The following is a 19,422-nucleotide window of genomic DNA, read 5'->3' as shown; positions in this document are numbered from 1 at the left end:
TGCACAGGTAACTAATACTGAAGAAAGCAGTATAAGCATATGGTAAGAAACAGTTTTAAGAACTAAAGAGTCTGAATGGGACACATAGAGGAGCTGGAGAGGGGAGGAGCAGGAAGCTGTTATTTCCGTAGGCCTTTTAGCGATTCTCTTAAACTTTAAAAAAAGTCATGTGCATTTATCACCTGGATTTTTAAAAAAGGAGATTCCCTATATTAAAAACAAAACAAACAACAAATAACCACCATGATGTGATGAAATAGGCACTTTCATAGTCTCAAATGTCTTTGAGAGTGATTATAGATCAAAAAAATTTAGTATCTATACAGAAATAAATACTTTTACTCAAATATTTTATTCATACAAAGTAGAGAATGTAAGTATAAGGTATGAAGAATAATGAAATAAAACACCCATTTCCTACCTACCATTCAGCTCAGAAATGAAATATAATACCACTTGTCTTTGCAAAATTCCTATGTGCCCCTTCCCTAATTATGTCCTTCTACAATATCAAAGAATATAATGTACATACCTTTCATCAAGCAGTTCTACTGCTAGAAATTTACCCTCTCTACAGACTTGCAATATGTGTAAGCCAGGAAACATGTCTATAGATATGGACATTCATTCATATTGTTTCCCAGCTTACACATATTGGCATTCTATAGATAGAATGCCATTCTTCTCTGAAGTCCTACAGCACTGAAGGAACCCAGTAATTTAGAACAATGCATGTTCTCTGTCATGAAGACAAAAGGGTATTTTGATTTCAAATGAATACACACATTTGAAATTAAAATAAATACATATATTTGAAAGTATTATTTAGTTTCCCTAATATTCCAAGAATTAACAGTAAATTTCCATGAATAAGCAAATAGCAATCTATATAAAAACATAAAACTGCCCTAGAGATCAAAGCAATCTCTTAAAATGGAACCAAAGACTCCGTTATGAGGGGTCAAACTACTGTCAACTTCAAATAACCAAAAATGTACCATTCAACTAGTATTTCCTTAACTGTCCATTACTGATACAGAATAGATCAACGTATCAATTCCAGTAATGAAGTGTTTTCAATTGCCAAGCCAACATTTCAAGTAATTACATAGGCTCAAATTTGAGTAACTAATTACAAATAATATGGCTCTTGCCTTCTAGGAACTTATATTACAAAGGGAAGGACTTTCGATAAAATATTACAAGGTTGTAAGTTCTATGGCAGATAGTCACAGAGTTCCAGAAACACCTGGGCAGATCTAGTTTATACGAACAGATTGTTCCAGTTCCCCAACATATTTATAGTGTGAGCTAGGGGTGGAACAAAGCAGGGTACAATCTGGAAAGGCTTCCCAGGAAATACAAATTAAATAGGAACTACAATGACACAAGCATGGAGAAATTTTTAGTGATTTGGTGTTGTGGGAACACAAAATCTAAAACGGGAAGGAAGGAGAAATGCACTTAATCCACTAAGTAAAGAGTCAGCAAAGCATGTAAAGCAAAGGAATGCAGTGATCAGGTTTATACTGGAAATCAAATACTGTGTGGTAGAACAGATGATAATAGCCTGAAATATGGTAGTGGCATTAAGGATAAAGAGGAGAAATATTAAGTAACGATATTAGTGTCTATTCATAGTTATATGAGTATAGGATTGTATGAGTCAAAATAATCAAAGTGCATGATACCTCTTACACAGGAAATGTATATTAGCCCTTATCACTCCTTGTAGCTTGAATGTCATTAATTGCTCTATTGCTTTGAACACAACTCATAATGGATTCTGTTAGTCTTTTAAACGGCAGTTTTACCTTGGCACCGGCCAATTCCTTCATCATGAAGAGAGAATCATCAGCTCGTTCATCATCATCATCGTCATAATTTGGGGAGGGAGCTCCCTCTGCTCCTTGCCTCAACAGGCTGCCATTTCCTCTAGGATCAAATGGATCTACCACAATGGGTTCAGTACCTTTAATTTCGCATCGGCAGAATGGACAGCCCTGTCCTTCTGATTCCTGCACAGGAAATAGGAGATGGTAACAGACACATATGTGATTTAAAACATCAGTCCACGAGGAAATACATTTCCTACAAATGAAAAAAAGAAATTCTAAGTTTAAAACCTCGCCCATATACCAGACTCTCCTATACATCTATAAAAGATATATAACCCCAGTTCTTCAAAGTGATTACATTACTCAGAAATTGTATGGTTTGAATCCATACCTGCCAGGACGTAAGACAGGATGTGCACATGAGGTGTCCACAGGGTTCAATCTTCACGTCTTTATCATTTTCAGCACATATTTTACACAGTTGGAATGTGGAGCCCATCTCACAGTATAATTCATATTGTTCCTTTGATTAAAAAAAAATTAAGAGATTACTCAGCTTCTTGCAGATTATTTGTTGAATGAATGAATGACACCTTAAATGATAAAAACAAGGAAAATAAAAACTTACTCTCAATACAAATGTTGTTTTTATGCAAGTGTCACAACAGTGGTTATATTCTCTTAATAAGCTAGAAAGCACCTGGTATTGATTCTATTTTAAATTGCATGGTTTAAAGAGAAACTGCACATATATAAATTAATCTAATATCATTCTGTCAGTTCCATAAAGTGTATACAAAAAATTGTCTCTAGTGAGTGATATGGTTATAATATAAAACAAAACTCACCTGGGTCACTTTGATGTGGTCTTGGGGAGTTGGTTCACATAAGCCTGTCAGGTCAGGATTCTGATTCCGTCCATCAGGAAACAAATAGCTATACAAAGAGTAACAAGCCTATTCATCACTACTTGCTAAGACAGACAAATGATATCTAAGAAATCCCTCATTCTAAAAGGGCAACTTTTTGTTAGTGCAAAGATAAATCTCACTAATACTTCAAGAAAAATAAATAACAGAAAGTTCCAAGAAGATACTCTCCAAAGACTGCTGTTTTTTCCCCAGAACACAATGCCACAAGTTCTACCTTTCAATCAAGGGGTTGACAAACTTTTTCTATAAAAATCCAGATAGTAAAGGACCTCCCCTGGTGGCACAGCAGTTGAGCGCTGGGCTGCAAAGCTGCCCACAGCCTCTGCAGCACCGGTTCAATCCCCGACCACTGGTGAGGGGCCCACATGGTGTGCAGACCTCTCCTGTCGTGCCCGCTGCTCCCCTCAACAGTGTATTTTGTCTGTCTGCCTGTTCTGTTCTCTGCTCTGGCTCTGGTGAATTCTCTCACCCTCCCACGCTTCTGACTGTACCCAGAGCGTGTATAAATAAGCAAATTAAAAAAAAAAATGCAGATAGTAAATATTTTAGGCTTTGTAAGTCACCTAAGTCTTGTAATACACTTTCTTCTTTGATTGTTGTTTGTTTTTTTTTTTTAAGATTTATCCATTTATGCATACAAGAGCTGGGGTACAGGCCAGAGATGCGGGGGGTAAGAGGATTCACCAGACTCATAGTGGGGAACAGAACAGGCAGATTGACTAAAGTACACTACAGAGGGGAGAAGCGGGAGAGACAGGAGAGGTCTGCTGCGCCATGCGGGCTTCTCTCTGGCCAGCCGGGGATTGAACTCGTGCTGCAGAGGCTGTGGACTGCTTCACAGTGTGATGCTTAACCCCTTGCGCCACCAGGGAGGCCCTGATTGTTGCTTTTTTAAACAATACTTTAAAAAGAAAAACTCTTAGATGCAGGCTTTGCCAAAATAGCTAGCCTATAGGCCATAGTTTGCAAACCCCTATTTTATTTTTTTTTAAGATTTATTTATGTATTTATTTATTTATTTATACAAGAACCGGGGTACAGGCCAGATGTGTGGGAGGGTGAGAGCATTCACCAGAGACAAAGCAGGGAACAGAACAGGCAGACAGTCGAAATACACTGCTGAGAGGAGCAGCGGGCGAGACAGGAGAGGTCTGCCATGCCATGTGGAAGGCTCGCCGTCTGGCTGGGATTGAACCGACGTTGCAGAGGCTGAAGACAGGTTCACAGCACTGCGCTCAACCACCTGCGCCACCAGGGGAGGCCCGCAAACCCATATTTTAATATAGGGATCCAAATCACAAAGTATAAACTCTTAATTTAAAGTGCATTTGCTCCATCTCTGGCCTGTACCCCAGCTCTTGTATACATAAATAAATAAATCTTTAAAAAAGAAAAGAAAAAAGAAAATGATGTATAATGGAAAATGGATTTTCTTTTAAATCATTTTAAATCACAAGTAGTTTTCTGATACTTGGTCAAATGTTAGTGTTTTTAGAGCTGACCAACTGATAATCAATTTGTATTCCCAAAGGAATAGCAATTCTAGAATAAATAAGAATTTCATCATAAATATTAGCATAGGTTATTATAAAGCTGACAAAATGGTGCTGAACCAAAATGAAGTTAGGATGAAGGTCATTAGGCCTGCTGTTGTTAGGAATATCATCTAATCACTCTAACATTGCCTATTTAAATAACTGGTAAATTTTTCTACTAATTGGTATTATTTTAAAATCAATTATAGAACTGAAAAACATTTGGAAAAGAAAAAGTTTACTCATGGTAGTAGCTGAAGCAGTAGAGAAAAATAATTACACTCAAGGAATCCCCTCTAAATAAAAACAAAAGTTCTACAGAATCTGAAGGTCAAATCAGTGACCTGTTAATGAGTCCTGATTCTTAATTTATAGAAGAAACTTGGAATAAAGTCATTTATGATAAAGTTTTATAGCCTCTAAGTTCATACACTCTAACAGATGGTAAACAGTAGGAACTCACAAGCCTTCTCTGAAGCCATCAATCAGTGCTTGGAAGAGAGGTTTATTGTGAGGGATTGTCTGGAGAATGTTCCCATCAGCAGTGACATACCCAATGGCCCACTGACCCAGACGTGTACAGCTCAGCCGGAAAATGTAACTGAAAACAGAGATAAACAGAATCATTGATATATGTGCTCCAATTAGGATGGAAGACAAGACAGAAAGAAAAATCAAAAGGACCATCAATAATAGATTTTTCAGTGACTCCAATCCAAAAGCAAAGGACATACATGTCTAATACTTAAGTGGCTTATAAGGATTTATCAAAGCATATCTGAAAAAGTCAGTTCCCCTAATAAACAGACATCAATCCTATTGCAGAATCATGATCACTAGAATATGAATAAAAAGATCATGTTTCCTTAATTCCAGCAAAGGTCACAAGAAAATAAAATTCAGAAGTATAAACCTCTTTGTTTCATGGCACTGACCTTCCAGGTTTGTGAATGAATTTCTGGAGCCGAGCTTTTACTTCATCATACGTCAGGAAAGCCATGTAACCAGGATGAGTCACAGCAAGACTATTCCAGTTCCTGAGCAAAGAGGACCAGGGCTAAAGAAACAAGAGATCAATCAGGCCATTTGGTTCAAGACATATAAGCAGCCTCAGAGCAAGGAAGAACAAAAGGAAAAATCACTTCAATTCTCAATTATAAATTCTAAATTTATTGTTACTTTAAGGGAAAGAAGACAAACATACCTGGGAGATAAGGACTTTGAAAACTTAAGAAATTAATATATGCTTATCAAGAGAAACGTAACAAAATAAAATTAAAGAAATTTTAAAGCAACTCTAACCAACAATAGTGAGGTTAGACAACAACAAAGAAAAAGCAGAGAAACAGGACAGAACCTTTGCATACAATTAAAAAGTTCCAATTAAAGATTTGTGCAAGGTGGTATATAAACACACATTATTTTTAGAAAAATGAGTTCTTTATGAAGCATCGATACATTTCAATATTAACTGTTAAAAATTATAATACAATAGGAGAAAAAATTGGAAGTATATATAAATATATAACAGAAAGCTAATTAAATATAACCACTTTCTGGATGTTCTACAACCAATAAAATGATGCAAAAGAAGAATATTTAATAACAGATCATGTGAGGGAAGAAAGCAGAGTGCGGTTATTTTAATCAATATATACAATATATATGTACATGAATACAAGGTAGTTTTAATTTTACCTTTATAATAGGCAAAATACCCAATGCTATTTTTAAAAAAGCTTTCTCTTGAAAAAAAGTAGCAATAATAGTCAACTTTTAAGTATCCTACCTGAAAGAGTCGTGTAAAGATGTCAAACTCAAAAACTGAAATATAATCATTGCAGGTCAGATCTATAGTGGATTTCAGAGCCATGGCCTCCAGCCCAGAACTGATGGGATGTACTTCATGAAGGGCCTGCCTGAAGCTCTTCCAAGGGACTATCGTCCTGAGGTGAGGGTGGGTGAGAAGGCACAGAGTGAGATAACAAATATCTCTTGGCATTGATATAATCAAGGGCAAGATTCACAAAGAAAGCTCTCAATATCAATGTCAATTCTCTTAAAGCTGAGCTATATTTTGGATTGAGAACAGAAAGTAAATTATATATTAATTTTCTTTTTTTTTTAATCTTTTTTTTTTTTTTAAGATTTATTTATTTATACAAGCACTGGGTGCAGTCAGAAGCAAGGGAGGGTGAGAGAATTCACCAGACCCAGAGCGGAGAGCAGAACAGGCAGACTGACGAAGTACACTGCTGAGGGGAGCAGCGGGCGGCAGGAGAGGTCTGTGCGCCTTGTGGGACTCTCGCCTGGTGGCCGGGGATCAAACCGGCGCTGCAGAGGCTGTGGGCAGCTTCGCAACCCAGCGCTCAACTGCTGCACCACTGGGGAGGCCCATATGTATTAATTTTCTAATGAGTGAATTAGTAATTGACAAGTCTTTTTCCACTATTGTTTGGCCAAAAATCATGAATTAATTCCCTTTCTCAACTTTCTTCACATGTTCATTCTATTAGAGATGGAGAGATGAGGTCATTCTTTTTATATAATAAATGTAATCTGTGACTATATAATAACACAATCTGTAGTCAGACTTTCATTAACTGAATGCCTATGTTCAAACTGACCTTTAAAAAGCATGTAAGGCCCTCCCTGGTGGCCTAGGGGTACAATCTATCACCTCTATGGCCTGAGTTCAATCCCTGGCCAGGGAGCTAACCCACATATAGTGCAGCAGACCTCTCCAGTCTTGCCCACTCTCCCCTTAGCAGTGTATTTCAGTAAATCGGCCGTTCTGTTCCTTGCTCTGTCTCCGGTAAATTCTCTCCCAACCCCGCACCTTTGGCCTACACCCCAGTTCTACACACATATAAAAAATAATTAGAATACCTATAATATCATTGTCATTGAAATGTTTATATATTTAGCTATCTGAAAATAGGGATATTGGCATTTTAAACTCTTTTCTAATGCAGTTATTACATTAGAGAAACAAATTTGAACTTATTTCCATCCTTTTCAAATAGGTTTCAGACATTGCTAATTATTCCATAAGTTTCTATGTAAACACATTGTTTTTTTAAATAAAAAAGGTATCGACTTGTTTCTAGAATCTATTTGTTCTAGTAGTACTATTTGTTTCTAGAATCTATTTGTTCTAGTAGTACTTTCTACTACTTTCTACTATAAAATTTAAATATATAATAACATTTATATTAAAACTTCAAAACATAAACTTGCCACAAAAAACTGTTTACATAATTTAAAACTTCTGAACATCAAACGACAATATAAGGAAGGAGAAAAATAAGCCATTGACTAGAAGGAACAGGCAAGTCAGAATAAGAATCTTTACTGATCCTAAATGTGAAAAGATGCTCAATTTCCCTTGTCATCAGGAATATAAGGCAAAATATGATATCAATTCATATTACTAGTATTAGCCAAACTGTGAAGCTGGAATTCATGTACATTATTTATAGGAACATATACTGACTGGTACAACCACTTTGGAAAGCAATTAGGCTTAGGCAAAGCATGAGTTATGAAAGCCACTGACTCAGCAATTTCACTTCTAGACAGATATAACTCTGGAGATATTCTTACTTACATATGAAGACAAATACAATTTTGTTCACTGCAGAACTGTTTGTGATAATAACTTGAAATACAAATGTTCAGAATTGATGGGGAAAGAGAAGCAGATTCAATCAAAGAGTTGGGGTTTCAACTGAATCTACAAAGCTTTAATTCTTTTTTTTTTTAAAGGTTGCTATGGTCAAGGAAAGAAGATAACAAAAAAAGCACTCAATATCAATGCCATATTTACAAAAGCCAGAAAGTAGGTACACATGTACTACTTTAAAAAAAAAAGAAAAGGATTTTTTTCATTTACTTACGCATACAAGAACTGGAGTCTAGGCCAGAGGTGTGGGGAGAAAGAGGATTCAGCAGACACAGTGGGTAACAGATCAGATGGATCTACTGAAATACACTGCTGAGGGGAGCAGAGAGCAAGACAGGAGAGGTCTGCTGCACCTTGTGGGTTAGCTCCGTGGCAGGGGGGAGGCGGGGGGGGGCACAGATCGAACTCATGCTGCAGTGACTGTTGATAGCTTGACAGCACTGAGACTTTAACCCCTGTGTTACCGGGGAGGGCCCACACGTATGACTTTTCTGTTTTCCAAAGTTTTAAGTATTTCATTCATTAAAAAAAAAAAAAAAAAAACTACAACATAAGCTTCAATTTTCCATAGTTCAAATTTATTATTGTGAGACTTACTTTTCCCCAAAAGCTTTCCTCCAAAATTCAGCAGCATCTGCTTTAGTAATCCGAAATGTGTCTCCTTGAAAGAGTCCACTTGGAAAGATCCCTTTTAGTTCTGCCAGCATGTGGCTGAAGATCAGGGACAGTTTGGTTAAATTTCGCCTATAAAAGATGAGAAACACAATAATAAAAAAACACATAAAACTTAAAGGTACTGAATTCACCATACCAGGTGTAGAATTAAAGACATTAAAATACACTTTCAAAGAACCTTTTCAAACATATTTTCTAGCCAACACTAGTAAAAGATACATAAAACTGGGGAAGAAGAGAAAAAAGGAAAGAGCTATTGACAACATTAAATAATCTGTAGTATTGTTATCTTTATTCAGAAGGGCTTCAGAAACTGTTTTTGTTTTAACATCCTATGAAAGATGCAAACGCAGAAGACAGACTGACATTCACTGGGTCCACGATTCTCTCCATTCAAATTGCTGTTACATAGTAAATAAGAAAAATGTATTTTCACTATGACAAATAAGAGAATTTGATAAATTAAGTGCAAGAATTGGTACACTGCTACTACTCAAAAAAGAAATGTTAGAAAGGCAAAATATACATCCTGCTTAATATAAACTATTCTAAATTTTAAAAATCATATATAACTCACTCAAGTTTTAAAACTTAAAAGTCTCAATAAGGACTATTTAAATATCCAGACATAATAAATATTTTCATGAGATCAGGCTTTAAAAGAGGTAAATTTTTACCAAAGCAACTCCTTTTCCTTTACCAAAAAAGAAATGCTAATATCCAAATCACATAAAAATTTCACCGTAAGTATACATGCTATTCCTTGGTTTTTTTTTTTTTTTAAAGATTTATTTATTTATGTATTTTTGAAGATTTATTTATTTATTTATACAAGCACTGGGTATAGTCAGAAGCACGGGAGGGTGAGAGAATTCACCAGAGCCAGAGCGGGGAGCAGAGCAGGCAGAAGGACCAAAGTACACTGCTGAGGGGAGCAGTGGGCGGCAGGAGAGGTCTGCGCGCTATGTGGGACCCTCCTCCTGGTGGCCAGGGAGCAGCCGGGGATGGAACCGGCGCTGCAGAGGCTGCGGGCAGCTTCACAACCCAGCGCTCAACCGCTGCGCCACCGGGGAGGCCCTATTCCTTGGTTTTTAACAATTAGTTAACTTTAGTCTAATAACCTCTGCTTAATAGAGGGATTATAAAGATGCCACACTGTACCAATATAACACACCAAGTGATGTCTGTACTTTTAGATATGTACTTTCATCAGATTATCTTTGTTATTTTTAATGATATTGTTACACAAAACAAAATAAAGTTGTTTAGATACTGTTTTACATCAAAACACCTACTAGTTATATTTGTTTATTATTGCTTGCCTCAACAATTAGTATTTATGTATTCAAAAGTGTACTGTCATACAAGTGGACTAAAAAATTTCAAGTCAACTCATGATCAAATATGATTGCTAAAATTTTCCTTAACAGAGATACTATTTTCTTTTTTTAAAAAAAGATTATTTATGCATACAAGAGCTAGGGTACGGCCAGAGATATGGAGGGCGGGGGGCGAGAGGATTCAACAGTCTAGTGGGGAACAGAACAGGAAATACACTGCTGAGGGGAGCAGCGGGCAAGACAGGAGAGGTCTGCTGTGCCATGTGGGTTGCTCCCTGGCCAGCTGGGATTCGCAGCCAGGGATGGAACTCCTGCTGCAGAGGCTGCAAATTGCTTCTCAGTGCGGGGCTTAATCCCTTGGGTCTCCAGGGAGGCCCTATTTTCTTTTCTTATGCTATACTGGAGAGCCACCATCAATCCCATCCTCATCTTTCCTGGAAATGCTGCACCAAAGTAACCAAGTTTTTCAGCCTTAACTCTTCTGCAAAATGCTGCTGAAATCTTTCCAGTCAGTTTTTCAACAATTCAGCTTCATTTTTTAAAAATATTTGTCTTCGGGCCTCCCTGGTGGCGCAGCGGTTGAGCGTTGGGCTGCGAAGCTGCCCGCAGCCTCTGCAGTGCCAGTTCGATCCCTGGCCGCTGGCGAGGGTCCCACATGGTGCGCAGACCTCTCCTGCCGCGCCCGCTGCTCCCCTCAGCAGTGTACTTCATCAGCCTGCCTGTTCCGCTCCCCGCTCTGGCTCTGGTGGATTCTCTCACCCTCCCTTGCTTCTGACTGTACCCAGTGCTTGTATAAATAATAAATCTTTAATATATATATATATATCTGTCTTCTTGCACTTGTAACAAGTTATTCTCTTTCTAGATTCCTATTTGCTTTCTCAAAGCACCTACAAAAGTGATAAAAGTAATATTTTTTCAAGACAGTCCAAGACAATCCACATGCTATAATTAATTCAGTGAACAAAAAACACAAGCACATATCCAATCCCTAAACTATGTTAATCATTTTCCTCCTTGCACTTTAAGACCCTTCAATTATTGCTGGCTAGGACTTTTTACTATTTTACCAAAGAAGAAACAAAAAAAAAATTCAAGGATATATCACAGAGGAAATCTGCAACAGATTAACTTGGTAGAAAAATTGCAAAGTATAAATTATCCCAAAGACTTTACTTTCAACTCTTCAGGACACTGGACTTCACAGTGAAATGAACCTCAATATTTATATAACACTCTGCCAAATGTTAATCCTTAAAGTCCACTATCCCTTTAAGACATGGTAAATTGCTGAGAACCTACTATATGTAGAAACTATGTTAAAAGGTATAGCAGAATAATGTATAATGGTAAAAAGACATATCACACTCCTGAGGTTACAAGAGAACTCTTTCTGGAAGAAACAGGTTTGAATCTTATATCTTCCTGAAAACATCTTTCCTTGGTTTCTTCCAGAGTATACCCTTGTTTCTCCTACTTGTTTTTGTTCTTCCTTTGGCTTTTCTTCCATTCTCTTAATAGCTAAGTCCCAATAATTTGTTCTCTGTTATTTTCTTCTCTTTCTCCATGTACTCTCCTGGCTCTTCCTTTGCAATCTCAAGGCTTCAAAAACTATTTGCAAAAGATTCCCAAGTCTTAGGATTTGGTAGCTTTCCAACTGCCTACCACATTTCTCCATTCAAATGCTAGTACCTCAAAGCAACATGTTCAAAATTAAAACAAATCCTTCTCAAATCTTCTTACTTCATGTTCCCTATTTCTGTCTTTAACAACATCATCCCACAAGTTCAAAACCTTGAATCATCTTGGCTTCTTCCATTTTACTTCTTCATATCATTGTCATTTTACTATTTGTTGTCAACTGTCAATACTACCTCTAAATTATCTTATGATTCCAATGTAAACTCCTTGCTACCTTACTTTCAGTCCTTTTATATATAAGTTCTCTTTTATACAAGTCCAATTATCATATATAATAATTGTCCTTAAAGGAGGGTGGGGAACAATTTCTACAGTGCCACTAGAGACAAAATCCAAACTTAGTCTTAAGACTGTCACTGATCTGATCTAACATACCTTTCTAACTAATTTCTTAGCCCTTCACTAGTATATTTTAGTCAAACTGAACACTTCACCTTTTCTTATACATTCTACCTTATTCACTTCCCTACCTCTCAGCCTCTGTTTATCTATTTCCTAGTTTGAAAGACCCAGCTTAAATTTCTTAACAAGCCAGCTGGAAGTAATAAGCCTCTAAAATACCCTCTGCATTTTCACTGCAGTTGTATGTCATCTGAACCCATCTTGTACTGTAGTTATCTGCGTACACGAGGGCTGAATTCATTTCCGATGTGTATTTATATCCGCTTGGGCAGCTGGCACAATTTTTCACCTTCACCGTATCTTCAGAAATTATATCTGAGTGCCTACTGTAGGTGCCTGTGTTTGAGTGTGCTAGGCACAGGGAGGGATATCACAATGAACAAAATTCCTCATTTTACGGCATTTACATTCCTATAGGAGAGTATCAGGTGATAGGAGAAAGTGTTTTGGAAAAAAACAAAGAGTAAGAAGAGAGTCAAGTTGGAGTGGCTGTTTTAGAGATGGTGGTATTAGGAACGTGAGTGCTGATTTTTAAGTTAAGTCTGAAGTGAAGACAGGAAGTGAGTCTTGTGATGACCAGGTCATGCCGGCATTCTTTGACTCTTCAAAAAATTTCCACTGAAAACCTGCCAAGTATACAGTGCTATGCTGGATGACAGATAAAATATACATACCAAGATAATAATGGACAGAAAGCTTTTTTAATTTTTGAAGTAAGCCACAGAAAAGACAAAGTTACTGACCACAAGGATATAATGGCACCAGAAACCTAAGAGCAGTACTAACTGCTGACTGAAATAGTTACTGAAAATCAATTTAAGACACTTTGCTAGACTCACAAGTTGCACCTCCCTCAAAAAACCAAAAAAAAAAAAAAAAAAAAAAAAAAAATACCAGCTTACATTCTGCAAAACCACTACAGATGTGCACCACAAGCAACACACTTCTTAAAAGGAAATAAACAATCTATAAAAGCTCATAGGTCAGAGCATTTTATAACTGACCTGAGTTGAAATTTTGTTCAATAATATTCTAAGGCATTAGCCTTAAGGTTAATTGTCTACCATGGTGCTTAGGAGAAATTTAATCAGCAGAATGCATCTAAATGTGTAAACTTGGAACAATAAAGCATGATGAACACAGGCTTATTAAAGGTAAGCAATGCTTTTCAAAATTCTGTCAGCAGTTATTTCAATTCATACAAAATGTTCCAACAATTCTCCACAAAGACCTACAAAGAAATACAACTGTCTAATTTTTCATAAACGCCAGGAAGACAAAACTTTTAAGTTCCAGTAGCAGCAAGTATGGGTTTTTATTCAACTCAGTATTTGAAGGAGGTCATTTGTACTATCTTTAACTCTAAGCATATAAACCTAAATAAAAGCAAATTGTGCTTCATAGCGTCCATCTTCCTCTTCTCTTACAACTTCCTCATAGACAAATGCTGATTCAGTATGTAGAGTCATTTTTTTTTTTTTAGTTCAAGGCTGGTGTCAGTTCTTGGCCCTTACCTTACATCCTACTCGAAAAGCCAATATTCCTTTATACCTAGGAACAAATGGTATATGTTCTTCCATGTATAATCTCAGCTAAAAGGGATTGAAATTTACATGTCACTAATACAGAGAATACTAAAAATTAAACAAGCAATTATATGCACATCAAAAGTGGAAAGATAAATACAACTTGACAAGAATTACAGTCACTATATCTAATAGACCAAGAAAGAGAGAGTTAAAAACTAGTCTTTATTTGAATATGAGATAAACAGAAAACTCAAATAAAGCTCCTCAAGTACAGAGAATACTGAAAAACAAGCTGTTTTGCAACTCTTGGTCATAAAATAGTTTGTAGAAAAAGAGGAAATGGAAGAAAGTACATAGTATGGAGAGATAAGTTAATCCGTTATATTAAAATGTATTTAATATTTAACATGAGTAGAGTAGAACCACTCTTATTTTAATGAGAATGCTTCATCCCTTAGAAGTGTAGTAATAGTTAAGAAGAAAACGGTTGTTGAGAAATAAATAGAAAGAGATTAAGGTCCTCTAAAAAAGGAAAGAAAACGACTTACAAAACAATCCAATGTATTATTAATAAGATATTCACACTTAGAGTGAAATTTTTTTAAACTCCATTTTGACCAACAAATCCTTTGACAAGTATACTCTATTTATTCTCTCCACAGAGGAGTACCTGAACATACATATGATAATAGTCAAGAAGACTAGTCTCATCTCCAAGATAACTAAAATAATCTACTCTCACACTAGGGTCTTGCTAAATCTTAGAGCATGTAGTAAATTGTTTCATTAGAAGAATTTTATAATTTCTGAAGAAATAACACAGATATATCAAAAAAATCACAGGAGGGCCTCCCTAGTGGTGCAGGGGTTAAAGTCTCAGGACTATCAAGCTATCACCAGCCACTGGGCATGAGTTTGATCCCCGACAAGGGAACTAACCCACATGGCACAGCAGACCTCTCCTGTATCATCCTCAGCAGTACATTTCAGTAGATACATCTGTTCTGCTCCCCACTCTGTCTCTAGTGACTCCTCTTACTTCCCCCACCTCTGGCCTAGACCCCAGTTTTTGTATGCATTAAGAAATCTTTTAAAAAATCATCAAAGAAATTTCAAAATATTTTCTCATGTGAAAATGGTTCAAAGACTAGAAGTTTGATTTTAAAAAAGACAAGAAAGCAGAACTTCCCTTTTAAACCAACAACTTAGTTAATTACAGAATCTAGGTGATAGGCACATGATTGCTATAAAATTCTTTATACTTTTTTGTAAGACTGAAAATGTCCCTATTTTTGAAACTGGGGAAAAAACTCCAATAATTTAGACTGAATGCCATTTAAAAGTATTTGTGGAACAAATAATCCTGTATTTGCCAGCAAGTAAAATTAACAATGATTAACACCTTTAATACAATGAACTACACAGTATTACACAGTATCACTATGAAGTAAAATATTCACCAAATGAGGTCACAATATAACCCATTTTCTGCCATTCAGTCATGGTGTGGGCTGAAGAACCCATATAGAGAATGATAAATTAATTATACTAGTATCATTTCAGTGATTACTGTGCTGTTTCCAATTCATTAAACTCTGAAAGTCTGATAAGTAAACACTAGTGCCATCCAAAGAATGCTGAGTGAGGACATACTGAGATGACATTTATAACTCAATAGCAGCATCCTCTGCTCACAGCAATCAGCTTTAAAAATAGATACAACGGAACTTCTTTCAACAAAGCTTCACAGGAAGTCAATGAAGTACTGTTTAACTCTTATCTGCTTAAACTGCTGAAAAAAAGTGCAAAACCAAAATCATCACCTATGAAAGGAGTTCTAGACCAATATATCTAAAAATATCAATGACCTTTTTCACAAAACACATATTAAGTGTATTTCATATGATACTCATGGCCGTGCCTTGTAGACTCCCAAATTATGTGGCAACAGATTATAATCATGTAACATTAATCATCCAAGAGCATTCTGCGCTATTTCATAGCATTCTAAAGCTAAAGGGACACTAATCTAATTGATCAAATAACTGGCAGCAACCCACATGAAAATCTCTTAACATTTCCCTCATATCAAACTGGTCTTAAAACACTCACTTTCGGGGCCTTCCTGGCGGCTCAAGGGATTAAGCACCACACTATGAAGCAATCCGCAGCCTCTGCAGCACGAGTTCAATTCCTGGCTGGGCAGGGAGAAACCCACATGGCGCAGCAGACCTCTCCTGTCTTGCCCACCTCTCCCCTCAGCAGTGTATTTCAGTCAGTCTGCCTGTTCTGTTCCCCTGTCTCTGGTGGATCCTCTCACCCCCCGCATCTCTGGCCTGTACCCCAGCTCTTGTATGCATAAATAAATAAATCTTAAAAAAAAAAAAAAACAAACCTCACTTTCCTATTCCCCTTCATGAAAATCTTCAATGACTTTTGAATAACCGCCAAAAAAGTTGCAACTTTTAACTTATGAATCAAAAACATACACAATATGGCTCTGAGACATCTTTCTAAACATACACTACTATACTCAGTATTTCTCCAGTCTATACTTTCCAGGCCCTAGGCCTTCCATGATAGTGTTTTATCAGCTATTTATGCTTCTTTCCATCTCTAATAGTTAAGATTAAGAGCTTACTATGTATCAGATGCTTTGCTAAACTACATAATTCTCATAATGCTTTGAAATAGAAATTACTAATCCCATTTTACAAATGAGGCATAAAGACTTGGTGACATTAAATAATATGTGGCAGAATAGGTGTTTCTGAATCGAGTTAATAGAGCTAATAAGTGGCAGAGCAGGTTTTTCTAAATCAAAAGTCTGAGCCCATAGCTATGACACAGATTTCCTTTCCAATGATTACAGTTACTGAAATCCTGCCCATCCTATTCAAAGTTTATTTCCATATTATCTCCTTGGTGTGAAGGTAGGGGGTGAGGGTTGAAGGGGATTCACCAGTCTTTATTTAATGTCCACTCTCCAACTTCATACTTTCCTCCCCATAGTATCTTTCTCTTACTTGTACAAGCTTCGTCATGTCCACTTTGTATTAGCTGTCTTATTCCCTGACTGGATGATAACTATTAAGTGTAGAGACACGGAAGATGTCTTACACATTTTATCTCCTGCAATAATGAGCATAGTGCCTTGAACTTAGCAGACATTCAATAAATTTGTAGAACTCAATGGGAAGTGTATTATTTATTTTTAAAATAAACTTTATTTTGCAAGTTTAGATTCTGAGAAAAGTTGTAAAGATAGTACACAGCATCCTCACATACCCCTCATTCAGTTTCACTTTTCCTTACTATTACTGTCTTGTATTGCTATGGCACATTTGTCAAAACTAAGAAACCAATTTCAGTATAGTACTATTGATTAAATCCCAGATTTTATTCAGGTTTCACCAGTATTTTCCATTAATATCCTATCTGTTCCAGGAGCCAAGGAATACTATATTTGTCTGTCATGAAGTCTTAGTTACCTATGGTTTGTGAAAGTTTCTTACTTAGTCTTGCCTTGTTTTTCCTAACCTTCCCATTTTTGATGTGTTACTGAGGTATTTTATAACATGTCCTTCAATTTGTGTTCAGCTGATGTTTTTCTCACATTTTGACTGGGGTTAAGAGTCTATGGACAGGGGCCTCCCCGGTGGCGCAGCGGTTGAGCGCTGGGCTGCGAAGCTGCCCACAGCCTCTGCAGTGCCAGTTCAATCTCCGGCCACTGGGTGATGGTCCCAAATGGCGCGCAGACCTCTCCTGCAGCCCTCTGCTCCCCTCAGCAGTGTATTTTGTCTGTCTGCCTGTTCTGTTCCCCGCTCTGGCTCTGGTGAATTCTCTCACCCTCCCATGCTTCTGGCTGTACCCAGTGCTTGTATAAATAAATAAATAAATCTAAAAAAAAAAAAAAAAGAGTCTATGGACAGTATACCACAGAAGTACACCATATGGGGGTACATGATGTCCACAAGACATCACTGGCAATGTTAACTGACAACTTGGTTAAGGCAATGAGTATTTATCATAGCTTTTCCACAGTTAGTTACTGCTGGAAAATATTTTTTCACAGAGATATACTTTCTTTCCTAACTCATGTAAAATAGTTCACTTATATAAGAGTCAACATTCTAACTTTTTAAGAAGATTTATTTTATTTATGCATACAAGAACTGGGGTATAGGCCAGAGGTTGGGGGAGGTGAAAGGATTCACCAGAAACAGAGTGGGGAGCAGAACAGGTGGATCTACTGAAATACACTGCTAAGGGGAGCAATGGACAAGACAGGAGAGGTCTGCTGCATCATGTGGTTTAGCTCCCTGGTCGGGGATCAAACTCATGCCCAGTGGCTAGTGATAGCTTGATAGTACAGGGACTTTAACCCCTGTGCCACCAGGGAGGCCCCTAGAGTCAATATTTTTAAATAATTATGTGATACAGTCTCTTTAAAGAATACACAATTGAGGAGAACTCTGGTTTTTAGTGTGGTTGGGGAAAAAAAAACAAAAATAGCTTAAAATCATTGCAAATATTTTGCAAGTGTTCACTAAGCTACATTAATTTATGCTACTATCATAGTTTCCTAAATAGTTCAAGAATCAGACCTCTCTGTTTCAAAACAACCTTTCAATTTACTCAACCCATGTTGTGAAAAACATACACAAGAGCATTTGTCCACAGCTACTTACCCTGAGAAATGATTACTACTTCTCTATACATTTCCTTAAAGGATACATAAACACATCAGTAATATAATGCAAAAATTTCCAAAACATCTCATGTCCTCCCCTCAACAAATGAGAAAAACCATTAAGCACCTTTTAGAAGCCTTATCCCATAAACTTAAAAATAAATTTTAAAATGTATAACTACATAAAATATATACTGTGGAGACAGAATCTAATCAAGTGTGTAGAAAGTCTATCCACTTATTATTTAACTCCTGAGTATAAGACATATCAGCCATTTCTACTTAAACATACTATGAACAAATACAGCAGCTACTGAACTTTGCTACTACTATCAAAATTTGGGAAATAAAGGAATTTTCTGTAATTTTTTTTTAAATACAGGACTGCTTGGAAGGATCAAAACCAGCAAAATCTTCATCACTGCCATTTTTTTCAATACATATTTCTATGAAAACAACCGTCGTCAAGTTCAAGATTCTATATAACTCTGGTATTAGTATTTAAGTTATTTAGTTAGCATTCAGTATTTAGTTAATTGTGTTTTATCAAATCTAATATACTTTTATTAAGAGACTATAAATTAAGACAATGTCAGAGAAAGGAAAAAATCTTCCTGGACCTAACCATCCAGTTATCAAAGGAGACTGACAAACTGAGGTAATCATTGGTGAGTACTAGAATAAAAATCAAGTGCCACAAGAGTATAGGCAGGAGAATCACTAATTTAAACTAGCACAATTTAGGAGGCTCCTCCTGGACTTTAAAGAATGGATGGGATTTCAATAGGCAATAGGGAAAGGAAAGGTATTGTAAGTCAAGGAAATGATGAAAATAAGGAGAAGAGCTCAGAATGTAGAATCATAACAGCTCGTGATAAAGCTGAAAGCACAGGTCTCAAGATGCAGAGCTGCAACTACCAGTATGAGAGAAATGACAAATGTGGTGGGCAGAACCGGGGAGGGGCATCTAAATGTGCTTTAAGTCTACAAATGGCAGCAGCATGCAAGATGAATTAGGGGGTTATGGCAAAAGGAGCAAGACCAGTTAGTAAAACATTGCTGTAGAAAGGTAATAGGGCCTGCCTAAGTAAA

At 36.7% G+C, this 19,422-nt stretch overlaps 1 protein-coding gene across 1 annotated transcript in view; it reads right to left on the bottom strand.

Annotated features, from left to right (window-relative positions):
- Nucleotides 1-19,422, bottom strand: part of CBL (Cbl proto-oncogene) — an 84,829-nt gene that overhangs the window by 27,468 nt on the left and 37,939 nt on the right. The window contains exons 3-9 of the mRNA XM_037505438.2: nt 8,588-8,734; nt 6,095-6,251; nt 5,241-5,362; nt 4,769-4,906; nt 2,687-2,774; nt 2,230-2,361; nt 1,815-2,018 (exon numbers count right to left, since the gene is read on the bottom strand). Of these exons, the coding sequence (XP_037361335.1) occupies nt 1,815-2,018; nt 2,230-2,361; nt 2,687-2,774; nt 4,769-4,906; nt 5,241-5,362; nt 6,095-6,251; nt 8,588-8,734 (988 nt within the window). The remainder of the gene's footprint in view (nt 1-1,814; nt 2,019-2,229; nt 2,362-2,686; nt 2,775-4,768; nt 4,907-5,240; nt 5,363-6,094; nt 6,252-8,587; nt 8,735-19,422) is intronic.

Source organism: Talpa occidentalis, unplaced genomic scaffold (genome assembly GCF_014898055.3).
Source record: "Talpa occidentalis isolate TD23 unplaced genomic scaffold, MPIMG_talOcc4v2.1 talOcc4.12, whole genome shotgun sequence".
NCBI lineage: Eukaryota > Metazoa > Chordata > Mammalia > Eulipotyphla > Talpidae > Talpa > Talpa occidentalis.
Note: the sequence above shows the minus strand (reverse complement) of the source record. Positions and strands in the feature narration are given on the sequence as shown.